The 12,784-nt window shown below is 39.4% G+C and overlaps 1 protein-coding gene across 2 annotated transcripts in view; it reads right to left on the bottom strand.

Moving 5' to 3' along the window:
- TAPT1 (transmembrane anterior posterior transformation 1) overlaps positions 1-12,784 on the bottom strand; it is a 60,023-nt gene that overhangs the window by 24,376 nt on the left and 22,863 nt on the right. For both annotated transcript variants that reach the window (XR_013446290.1, XM_036074805.2), the window contains exon 3: positions 9,927-10,045. Coding sequence is in view for 1 of the 2 variants with exons in the window: in XM_036074805.2 (XP_035930698.2) it covers positions 9,927-10,045 (119 nt within the window). In the remaining variant the exon portion in view is untranslated. The remainder of the gene's footprint in view (positions 1-9,926; positions 10,046-12,784) is intronic.

Genomic DNA, 12,784 nt, shown 5'->3' on the forward strand with positions numbered 1-12,784 from the left:
ATCTGACAAAGACACAGCAAAAAATATAAAGAAGAAATTTATTATTTCTTTCAGTGGATATGAAACTCCTGTGGCTAGAACGGAAGGCAGCTTGCTCTATGTCTACTGTAGGCAAATTCCTCAAGACAGGAAATGCTCCATCTCCTGTTTGGGAAGCTTTTACATAATCAACAAAAAGCCCCCAGTACTTTCTTCAAGAGTTGCAGAATCCCTTCATTCCCACCATCGTGACAACATTCTAGCAACTACCTCAGGGGTGAGCTCATTTTCCAGCTGGCCCTTGGCATTCTGAGGTCTTCACGTCTTCACTATTCCCTAACCATTGTCCACATTCAGATCAGGGGCTCTTTTCTTCGAGAGAGCCTTGCAGGGCTCAACAAGGAATCTGTAGGTCTTCCAAACCGTTACCTGAAACACTGTTTTACAAGAACAGTGAAGCATTATTTTACAAACGAGGCTTGCAATACCAGCTCTGTGAGCAGGTGATACAGAACCTCATTCTTGTTTTTCACAACGCATACTGCACATGGTTTTCAGTCAGATATGACACTGATCTGTTCACAGAAAGAATATAAGAATTGCAAAAATCCTGAAAAGAGGTAAATTCTGTGAGAACTACGTCCATGAAGGTTTAGAAGTAGATGGGAAGACACTGGGCTGAACCAGCGAGTCTAAATAGGGAGACAGGTTAGAATTTGTCTATGTCAGACCTTGTGTCTTGAGACCAGCACTATAAACTAATAAACAAAGTGAAATTATTCTTAGCAGCTGAGGTTTTGGGCAAAATTGCATCAAGGACAAAGCTGATCAATCTCTAGCACTATTGCCCTGTCCCCCTGACTCTTCTCCAGTGCTATTCCTTTCTCCCAAGTGGACGCCGGCCCGTTTCTCCTCACGGAACCAGAGGGATCTTCACCTCCCATCTCCTAAACACCCAGCCCAGAACACAGATCTGTGCCAAGGGCTATTTCATCATCAACGCAATTCTCTGCTCCCACCCTACAAGATTAAAAACAGAAGAGGTAGTACATTTGTTGAGAGTGGGAGCAAAGCAGGTTTTTCATTCAACCAATGAGAAGAGGAGGCATTCTGAACACTCCTGGGCTGCTGGCCCGTGTGTGAATGTCCCCTGGGACAGCCGGGGGACAAGCCGGTATCAGTACGGACTACGGCAGCCGTCCCTGCCTGCGAAGTGCCGGGTGCAGCTCTGCATATGCTGAATGCCACAAATCACCAAGAGGCGTGTGCCTTTGTAGTTAGGAACTACAGGTCACGCTTTATGAATTAAAGAAAATGATAGGTACCCAAAGTAGGGTAGTATTAATTAATATACATTAATTACAATGGTGACTTTGATAACTAATTAAAGAAAACTATACTTAGAGCTTTTGGTACTAGATTGGCAGCTACTTAGTTAAGTGATCTCAGCCAGAGTAACTTTATTTAAGAGACAAAGGGTTTTTATATATATCATATCCAATCGTGTGTCTTTATAAACATATACAACAAAGGGCCAATGTGTTAGTGTGTGTCTATGAAGGAATGCTGTATTAATTACAAGTCATGCTGCAAATCAGAGCTAACAAACATTGAAATATATATCCCCAAATAACACAATATGACATATTTTGAACTAAGATGATAAAAATTTAAAATCAAGGGGCGCCTAGGTGGCTCTGTTGTTAAGCGTCTGCCTTCGGCTCAGGTCATGATCCCAGGGTCCTTGGATTGAGCCCCATGTTGGGCTCCCTGCTCTGAGGGAAGCTTGCTTCTCTCCCTCTCCCACTCCCCGCTTGCGTTCCTGCTCTCACTATCTCTCTCTCTCTGTCAAATAAATAAATAAATAAATAATCTTAAAAAAAAAAAATTAAAATCAAGCAAGCATAAACAACTTTAACTTTATCTTGCCTAGGATCAAACCAGGTTGTAAAACCACAGAAAAGTCGTACAAACACTTTATGCTACAATTTTCAGTTACTATGTGGCAGGCACTGTTCTAGGCACTTGGAAAATACTCATTTCAGTTTTCACAATAATCCTATGGGCAAGGTACTATCTAGACCATCTCAGCTTTACAGATGAGGCAAGGTGCAGTCAGGAGTGTGCCCACAGCTGGACAGTTATTAAGTCAAGAGGTGGGGGAGTGGGGATCTGAACCTTGGCAGTCTGGCTCCAGAAGGCACATTCATTACTACCATCTACCATTCTAGACTTTTCTTTAAAAGAACTTTTAAATCAACAACTCCGTACCCTTTCTCTTTCAGTATAAGTTAATATGATGTAACTTATCACTGTACTGACAGCTCATCTGGAAAAATTTTGTGCTAAAAAGCAAATATACCCATCATTTTTGTTATTTCTAAAAAGAGAAAAAAAACAGGACCATATTTCACTGGATCCACTGCTCTCTGTGTGCTCCCTGCTCTGGTGAAAATCTCCTTTGCTAATGTCCTAAGTGGTTGCTCTAGAGATGACTCAGATTTTAAGGAGTATTATTCAAATAAAGAATAAAAGTAGCAGAACTCCTAAGAAACAGAGTCTTGTTTTCCTATAAACGTCCCTGTTAATAAAAAAGGAAAGTTGCAAAAATAAAAACTATTTCTAAGGTGGTACCTTAAAAGACATCTGTATGTCTCACAGCATCTCTGAGTAAGAAAAGACCTGACCTCAAAATAAGTTCACAGGATTAAAAGAACTTGAACCAGTCCCAGTATTTGTTTCCTTCTCTGTCAGGGTATTTTTAGATGACTATCTGATAAGTATTTCCAACTCCATAAAAAGCTTATCCACAGCCTTGCCAATCGACTTGGAATTGGCTGTCAAACAATACTTTTAAGGTTCAAGTTCTTCCTTATAAATGTCTGTCAAACAGTAGTTACTAGCAATTCATTTTGCAAATGCTGGAAATCTCATATGAACATACGAATAAGTAGAATAAGCTGTTGGACAAAGTGAAAAACCCACTAATCTAATTCATAGGTTTGGCTGTGAGTTATGGCAAGACAAGTTAACATTAAACAAGATATTCAACAGAACTTAAAATATATTTTTTTTAATTTTCATGTTAAGCCACTCATACAGAAACCACATCTTCTCATTTCTAAGTTTCATCTTTTACTCATTCAAATACTTCCACTGGATATGAGCAATTGTCAATTAAAGCACTGCCTGTTTTTCAAAGGGCTCCTAGATTCGTGGGAACAGAACAATGCAGTGGGCAAAGATGATCCACATAGGCTTCTTCCTCCTGCTCGGTAGCAGAAGGTAACACGCTAAGATTAAAGTAAAAACTGGTAGCATAGAGAAAGATCAAGAAAAAAGAAAGGGCAACACAGATGAGTAAGAAAAATGGGATAATCCCTGCCTGGTTGATTTTCAAATTGGTGTAGAAAAGTGTCAAGCTATCGGCATGAGATATTTCATTATAAAATACATAGACTGAATCTTTCTTTCTCTCTTTTAACACTTTTAGCTCTTTGTAGTATACCTGAAACAATGTAAAATAAGAAAAAGTAAAATATTCAATATGGTTCCCATTTTTAAAAAAGAAGTCCCTTTATAATTTTGAAGTAAATTCAAATAAAGTATTGAGATTAAGATATTTTCCTTAATTAGAAAATGGTATATTTGGGGCACCTAGGTGGCTCAGTCAGTTAAGCATCTATCTTTGGCTTAGGTCGTGAGCCCAGGGTCCTGCGATCGAGCCCCGCATCGGGCTCCCTGCTCAGGGGGAGCCTGCTTCTCCCTCTCCCTGCCCACTCCCCTTGCTTGTGCTCTCTGTCAAATGAATAAATAAAATCTTAAAAAAAAAAAAAGAAAAGAAAACAGTATTTTAAATCTTAAGTTTTCCTGACATACAGTAGAAAAATAATTACTAAGTGCTGAAACTGAATGATTAAAGTGTTTCCTTGGGCTTTAAAATAATTTCAAACTACACTAGAAAAAAACCCAACTGATTTAATAAAGCTATGGAGTAATGCAAAACAAAAACTGCTTATATGGAAGGAACTTATTATAAGCTCAGTTGACTACTGTGGCATTGGGGAAAAAGTACTTGCTCTCAAGGTCTAGGACAGCAAGTGTAATTAAAGATCATTTGAGTGATTTTCCTACGTTAGATAAGATCATGGTCAAATCTTGCAAAAATGTGGACAAAGCTTTAGGACCAAGTAAGGATAGAGACCACGTTTTCCTCAGGTGTCTGTCCTCAAATGGTTATGTCTGCCTATGCTGTTCTTGTTGTTTCCATTATAATTAATATCTGTTTGCACGGATGTCAATTTGGCCAAGAGTAGAGAACGAAAAATCAGGGTTTACTCACCACAAGGAGTCCCTGTGACACCACATTCCATTCTATAAAGGAAGTGAAAGTGCTCCTCCCTTCGGTCTGATTCACGAGAGAGAAAGAAAGAGAGAAGGTTGTAATGTTGCTACGCTACTTAGAGTGCCATGGTGAGGAAACAGGGGACAACAAAACCTGATTTATGAAGACTCTCTAATAAAACAAATATATTGCTCTCTACATATCAGCCACGCAGATCAACCTGGTAAGAGCAAATCACAAACATACTTGTTTCCCCAGAGAAAGCCACCAAGAGCTCTCCCTTCATGTGCTATAGGTGGATATTAAACCATTTAGGGCACAATTGAGGCTTATGTTGAAGAGAAAAATCGTGTGTGTGTGTGTGTGTGTGTGTGTGTGTGTGTGAAGTGAATTTTGGGTGAAATATCTTGAAGGAAGTAAGGCATACAGAGGAAGGCTGACGTTAAGAAACTCTCAAGCATTTCAAATTCATCATTCTTCTGAGAGATAAAAGCCTTCCTGTGGGGTAAACTCTCAGAGGAAAAAGACACTATTGCCTCTTAAACACAAAAAAGTCCACAAAGCCTCATGTTAAGAGTTCTTCTGCCTAAAACAGAAGTGCGATCAGGAAATTTGCTGGCACAGATTTTATTTGCTCTGATAGTAAAAGAAAAACACTCTGGCATTTATTAAGCCTACTCTACACTTACTACCATCTAAAATGTTTGAGCAAAGTTTTCAAAAATAACTCAGTTCTTGGCACCAGATAGCACCATTTTCTCTACAATTTCCTTCAACTTTTAACTTAAACGTTATGGAGAATTCTAAAACACAAAATGAAGTCACAAGTTTGAGCAGGAAAGAGGATTCACAAAAATGCCAGGTAAATAAAAAACAATTCCACAATTGGTTACTTTATTTATTCTCTAAGTAAACTTGGAAAAATGAGGTCTGATACCTCTTTAACATAATACAGAGCAGTCTACTCTTCTAAAAAATGAAATACTTTCATTCTTCCAAGAAACACAGGTACCTCATATAATGAATCAAAATTTAATTCTGATTTACATATCATTAAAAAATTATCCTAATTCAGGAAGTTTCTCGAATGTCTTTCTAAAATGATACTACCCTACATGCAAGAGAGGGAAGAAACACAGGGATCTGCTTTTGAACAATTTGGATATATTTCTTTACTTATTTTAGTCTCCAACAAAATATCTGGGAGTGAAGACTTTTCAAGATTGTTAATTCATTAGTAAAATGTTTTCAAATAAATATTCCTGAGATTACTAAACTTTTTATGGAAGCAGTGATCCTTTGTAGGCAACACAACACACCTACCAAGTCAAGATAATCACCCTGCCAACTTCTCAAAAGAACAACATTTTAACAGGACCAAAAGCTGGCAAAGTGCCTGCCGGTGGGCAGTCACAGTGAAGGCTGGGTTCTCGTAAGGGTGCGCAGGATTGCTCTGGCCTTTAGCTTTAGTGAAAGGCTTGTGTACTAAGTTGTCAAAAGTGGCAAAACCCAAACCCAAACCAAAAACCATGGCAAGTCTACAGAATATTTAGAAATTGGTCCAAAGAATAAATTCTAAAGCAGAAAATCTGGGAGGCTGTCAGTTTTCAAAAGCCTCTCACACATGCTATACCAGATACAACTCTGCAAGCAGAGGAAGCAAGCACACTAATCACAAATACGGAAAGAAGGCAACAACCTGACACAACTATTGATGTGATACTGAAAACAGACAATATTAGAGACTGCAAAGTCATGGTTTTCATGTCAGCATCTTGATTACTCTGATGAATATCCTTTTCCCCCCTTTTGGGGGGAATAATTAAAAATAATTAAGAGAGTAGGAAGATAGTGACTTTCTTAGAGTAAAAGACATATAGGAATGTAAGGATAAGGGAACAGTCAGAAAAAAAAAAACACAATCAACTTCTTTATTGTTCTTTTAATTTCTTTCTATCCCTTTGAAAAAATAAAAGTCAGACTGAAGGAAAGAGCACTTTTTGCTTGCTGAAAAAGACAGAACATAGCACAGCTACAGGCGAGATAAATCAACCTTTAATGGAAGTAGAAAATGTTGAAAGAAAAGGTATAAGAAGGCAGAATTTGGCTATTTCTAAATAATAATTTTGTTAAAAAAATGTATTTTTATATTCCTAAAATATTGAAAAGGTCTTAGACATAATATTAACAATAGCTTTGTTACTATAATTTTTCTTATTATAGTTCAAGTTTTAAACACTTCAAATTTGGTGGTTTTAAAACTAATGCTCAAAAAGACACCATTTTCTAAGTTGCTCTAAGAAAATATAAATTGCTACACACACTACTGTAAGCACAAATCACTCAGTTTTGATAAAGCATACTTTTACTAAGACAGTAAGGCAGTATTTTCATATTCTGTGTATTCTGGCCTACACTTGCACAGAATACTGAAAGTTGCTGAAGTTCTATTATGTAATTTTAACTGCATTTCACATTTTATATATATACATCATATATTTATTAGTGACCGCACAAAACGTAATTTTTCAGTTGGTCCAAATTGCAGAAATAGCAAGAATGGTTTACATAGGAGAAGGGAACAGTCTTGCATGTGGGGTGACACACTGCCCTCTGGTGTCATTTTAGCTCTAAACCCTTGACAATAGAATACATTTTAATTTTGTTTTGAAATGCTACTCAATTTAGACTGAAATATTTCAAAATAATATACAAAAGCAACCACCTCTACTTTATATCTAAAAAAAAAAAAATCTTAAAATATCTAGAAAAGGTTGGCTCCAGGGACCATCGGCCACTCACAACAAAGCAAATGGGAGGAGAGGACTGAAGATCGCCAGCTCTCTGCAACACCTTTTTTAGTTTTCAGAACAAACACTGAAAGACTTCTCTCATGCTATTTGGGTGCCCTGCTTCTCCCAAGTGACAAGGAACACTGGAAATGTGTACAATAACCAGATAGGTCTTCAAACAGAGCCTAAAAAGGGCCTTCAGGAACACTGACAAATCACTGCTGTCACTCATTCAGTAAGCAGCCCCTGTGTGCTAACACACCCAGGGAAGGACCCTCTCTAGAAGGAAGAGAGTTCTTAGGATATTCCCTATAATGTTTTATCTCATCATGCCAACAGCCATATGGAACATCCTATGTCTTTGAAAGCCATTCACTTAGAGATGGGCTGGAGCACACTGTTGATCCAAGAATAACTAAAAAGTTAATTCAGCTCACAGTGTAGACGTGAACACCTCTACGTGGCATTCGTTATTTTATGTCAGGTAGCTTCACCTGGCTCTATCCAAATTTCTATGTCCATCCGTGCTATGCAGTCCACATGAAGATTTATATTTAGTAATATTTTATCAGATACTTTTTTCTGGTCTTCTGAAAACTAAAATAGCCACAATTTTTTTTTTTTAAGATTTTATTTATTAATTTGACAGAGAGAGACACAGCGAGAGAGGGAACACAAGCAGAGGGGGTGGGAGAGGGAGAAGTAGGCTTCCCGCGGAGCAAGGAGCCCGATGAGGGGCTCGATCCCAGGACCCTGAGATCATGACCTGAGCCGAAGGCAGACGCTTAACCACTGAGCCACCCACGTGCCCCTCAAATAACCATAATTTTATTGAGCCCCCAATAGTGATTAAAAAAAAATATATGAGTGGTGCCTGGGTGGCTCAGTCGTTAAGCATCTGCCTTCAGCTCAGGTCATGATCCCAGGATCCTGGGATCAAGCCCTGCATCAGGCTCCCCGCTCGGTGGGAAGCCTGCTTCTCCCTCTCCCACTCCCCCTGCTTGTGTTCCCTCTTTCTCTGTGACTCTCTCTGTCAAATACATAAATAAAATCTTTTAAAAAAACAAACAAAAAAACGAGATTAGGCTTTGCTAATGTTAAAGTATCATGCTACAAATGTCTTTTTAAAAAAAGGTTTGCTACTAAGAATAAAGCATTAAAAACTCTCCCAAAGGTATAAAGAATGTACTTGGCTATCCTAAAGCTGATGATTATATTCCTAAAGAGTCTTCCACTTGACTAACATGTAATTAATAAACTATGTAACATAATTCTCTTATCCTGGTAGGCAGGGCTACAGCATGTTAAGTATCACAAATAACAGCGATGTGATCTGAATTCTTATCACTGTTTTACTCCATGTAATCTGGCAGAGAATTTTTCTCTTTTTACAATATGATCATCATGACCAATAAATTCCTCCAATTTGTATTGGAAGGATTTCTTCCTTATTGAAACTGGTTAAGGTTTATTTCTAAAGGGACCATATGTGTTATTCAGTGCTTAGTAAGTATTTGCCCATTTACTACTTTAAAAGAGAATTTTCTAAGACTTTAGTCATTTAAAAAAAACTCAACACATAATTCTGTATATTGACCATTAATTTTATACCTCAGTTTCCATGGTTAAGTCATTGATAATCACATTAATTATATTTTTATATACCATAGAATAGTCACCTACTTTATAGTTAAATGAAGTTTCTTATTATTGTCCATTTCAGCATTTTAAAACTTTTCCAGAATGAAATGTGTCTAGAGAAGTGATCCATGTAAGAAATGTCACTTGGGCAACTATGCTACGTAAGAACTGTATAGTAATATTCTAGAGAATGACTCCACAGAGTGGAGACATGTTGACATGTCTGTACAAAAAAAGAAAACTGTAAAACCCAAACTTCTAACCTCAAGACCAATAAAGCATTAAGATTCACGTAAGCTTACAACATTTTCATCTTCTTGTTCCTAGTTTTGGCAGAAAAGGAAGGAAGGAAACTAATATTTGTTCTGGTCTACTGTGAACCAGGCACCATGCTGGGTATTCTTTTTACACCTCCCGTATTTGTGGTAGAAGATGCTGGGCTCTCAACATCCCCTTTTTACTGTGATGTGGAAACAGACTTAGAGAATAGAGAAGTTAAGCAGTTGCCCACACACCTCACCAGCTAAGCAATGTGGGGCTGGGTTGTCTGGGGGAGCCTTCCCACTAGGACAATGGCCTTCAAGAGTGTTCCGCGTTCACCAATCGGAGGGAGTCTCATCGGGAATCAGTAACTAAGGCTCCCCAGGCCACTAAGACAGTGATTCTTAAATGAGAGGAAGAGGAGCCCCTGAAGAGCTCCTTAGGAGATTCTGGTAACTCCCAGCCCAGAACCCAGTTCACATTCTACAGACGATGCCTTGGAGGTCAAGGGACTTCACGAACACAAAGGTACTGGGTGAGCAGCACAGTGGCCACCGGGTCCTTGGCTCTCAGTCCCCATGCCTTCCCACTCTTCTATGTGGCCACCTGCATTAATATTACTGTACTGGCCAAAGCAAAGTTCTAGTTCAAAACCATTTGGGAAAAAAGTGTGCATGGAAAAAGTACAAATATTATATAAACACATTATATAATATTCATTAAAAAGATAAACAGCATTAGTTCATGCATTAAGGGCCAAAGTGTGAATGAAAATGTATAAATTATCCCTATTCTGCAAAATCTATCCAAGTGATTATTTACTTTAACAACTACAAGTAGTAAAAACTACTTTTACAAGTAGCAAAAATAATTTAAACATTTGAAATAGCTCACGATCTTAAACTTACCTTAAGCCATAGCAAGGCAGAGTGAAGAGCCTGAATAGTGCCAGGAAAACTCTTAAAGGAAGCAGGGTGAACACATACAGAAATGCATCCAGGCACAGAAAGATTCCAAAAACCATGAGCTGGATTTTAAAAGGAGAGAAGAAAACAAGAAACAAAACGTAAAATAAATATTCTCTAAATAATTGTAGATGAAAATTTCAAAAGAGGGATTTCTAAACATTGTTGGGATTGGTTTCTCCAAATTTAGCTACGTGAATTACAAGTCAGTAGTTGGACTTGGGTACATGTGCCACATTTAATGAAAAATCCTCTTTAAGTGCAACTTTGTATTCTTCTCCCAGAGCCTTTGGTTTACCACCTAGAAAAGTCAATTACTCAAGAGATAATCTGCCCTGGACCACAGCTTGGAAACACCTGATATGGACTTCCTCAAACTTTAAAGATACTGTAGAAAATCTTTCAGATAGAACCTTTAACTCTAACTTGACTCTTTATGATTTTGCTGTCTCCTATTTATCAGAGTGCTTCATGGACAAGAAAGACTGAGACATATATTGAGTTAAAATACTGTCTTTATGCCATAAATGTGTAAAATGATTATTACTTTTAACATAATTTCACGTGCACTCAAATTTGCTGTACTCGGAAGGCATTATTCTTAACTGGAGGAGTAGCTGCTAACCTTTGTACCTCTTCCCCTTTCTTATGCCCTTGCCCCATCCTTCCTACTATTCTGTAACATTATACCTTTGTCCCATTAAACGCAGGACTATTTCACAGGAGGGTGGAGTCTTTTGATGGCTTGGGGAAGTGGCCACACCCAGGCTACCGCACTCAGGTACTGGAGGAGCGGTGACTTTCTGTATGTCTGATAAGCAAACATGGTACGCTCTACATGCCCTCACACATAACACTCCCTGTAACCTCAGGCAATGAACTGTCCTACGTAAATTTATGAAGTAGTTAAAATCCACAATGTAATGGGCAGAACTGTTGTCTGCCCAAAATTCATATGTTGAAGTCCGAACCACCAGTACCTCAGAATGTGACCATGTTTGGATACATGAATCCAGATACATGTATCTGTAGGTTCTTGAAAGAGGTAATTAAGTTAATAAAATAAAGTCATTAGAGTGAGTCCTAATCGAATGTGACTGGTGTCCTTATTAGATGAGAAAATCTGGACACAGACAAGGACAGAGGAAAGATGATACAAAGACACAGGGAGAAGACACAATCTATAAGCCAAGGAGAGAGGCCTAAGAAGAAATCAACCCTGTTGACACCCTGATCTCCATTCCCAGCCTCCAGAACTGTGAGAAAATAAGCTTCTGTGGTTTAAGCCGCCTGGTCTGCAGTACTTTGTGACACAGCCCTAGCAAACCTTTAAAAGAAAGGACACATTTTATTAACCTTTTGCAAGAATGTCTCAAAAGAATATGCACATATATGGGCCAGATTTCTCAATCAGAATATAGAGAACCTAAGAGCTTTTTTGTTTTTTTTTTTTTTAAAAACTGAGATTCACTATGAATACCAATGAAAGTACCAAGTCATGTGCTGCAAACCACTTTCCAGTCTGCCCTCCAAGGCTGCTGGCCAGTCAGGCATCCTGCGTGTGGCCAGCACAGCTACGGTCCTGCATCTGCTTCCTTGTTCTACATACAAAAGAGTGTTGTAGAAGACAGCATGGTCCACGGAAATCTGGTGGTCCGTATTTATTACTTTCCCGTCACCAAGAAGCCTTTCCCTGTTCCCTGGTGGACTGCTGGCTGCACTCCAAAGGCAGAAACTACTAGAAGCCCACACATCCCAAAAGGTATCTGTGTGCGTGCAACAGGAGATCGCATACTGGGAGGGAGAGTTAGTGGCTGTCTTTCTCCTGACCTTCCACTGGGGATGAGCACATTACTCATTCATCCAACATCTACAAAGCTGCTAATATGGGCCAAGTAACACGCTCAGCCCAGCAGGCACAAAGCCAGGCAGGACACCAGGATGGGGTTTAAGCTCATTCACATTTGAGCAGAGAGCCACCCACACAGAGACTGCCACTATAACAGAACTAAGTTTTCAAGGAACAGGGGAGCCCTAGAGAGAGAACGGCCAAACCAACTTGGGGAGATCTAGGAAAAGCTCCAGAGGACACCCTTAAAGACATCTGAGAAGAGGAGGGCTACTGCCACACGGAGAGGGCAGACTGGGCAGAAGAGGGGGTGTGGGGGGGAAGGGGGAGGAAGTTTCCAGAGAAGGAAGCAGAGCAAGAGCACAGAGGAGGAAAGAAATTATGAAGACTAAAACCGTCTCTTAAAGAACAGTACAGCTACCTTTCTCTGGCTTTGAGGAATCTGTATTTGCATCGTTCACGGTGAACAACAGTAACAGAAGTCACATTTGAAACCAGCCCGGCAGACCAAGTGGGCAAGCAATAATCTCACAGGGTACGCTGACCGCGGAACTGCCTGGGGCGGTCAGTCACAGACTGTCACATAAAACTGGAAGGAAAGCAAGGGGCCGTGGTCTGGGGACACTGCAGCTGGGTGGAGGGAAAGCACTTGTGTCATGAGAACACACAATGCACAAGAAAAGCAACAGAAATGCCTTTCAGGTTCTGGAAACGTGGGACTGGGGACTCGACTACTGCACCTGCTACTCGGATGGTGCACTTTCTCATAAGGCTCAGGCTCTTGTTAATTCCTTATGGATGAAAATGAGAAAATCTCCTAATAAAGTAAACAACATGTAACCACAGAAACATTCATCCTTGAAGGAGGTAAAGAAACCATGCCAGGTGCAGGGTGAGCTGGGCGCCCCGCAGGACACTGCATGGGCATCTCTCGGTTAATTCACATGCCACC

The sequence above is a fragment of the Halichoerus grypus genome, chromosome 3 (genome assembly GCF_964656455.1).
Source record: "Halichoerus grypus chromosome 3, mHalGry1.hap1.1, whole genome shotgun sequence".
Lineage (NCBI taxonomy): Eukaryota > Metazoa > Chordata > Mammalia > Carnivora > Phocidae > Halichoerus > Halichoerus grypus.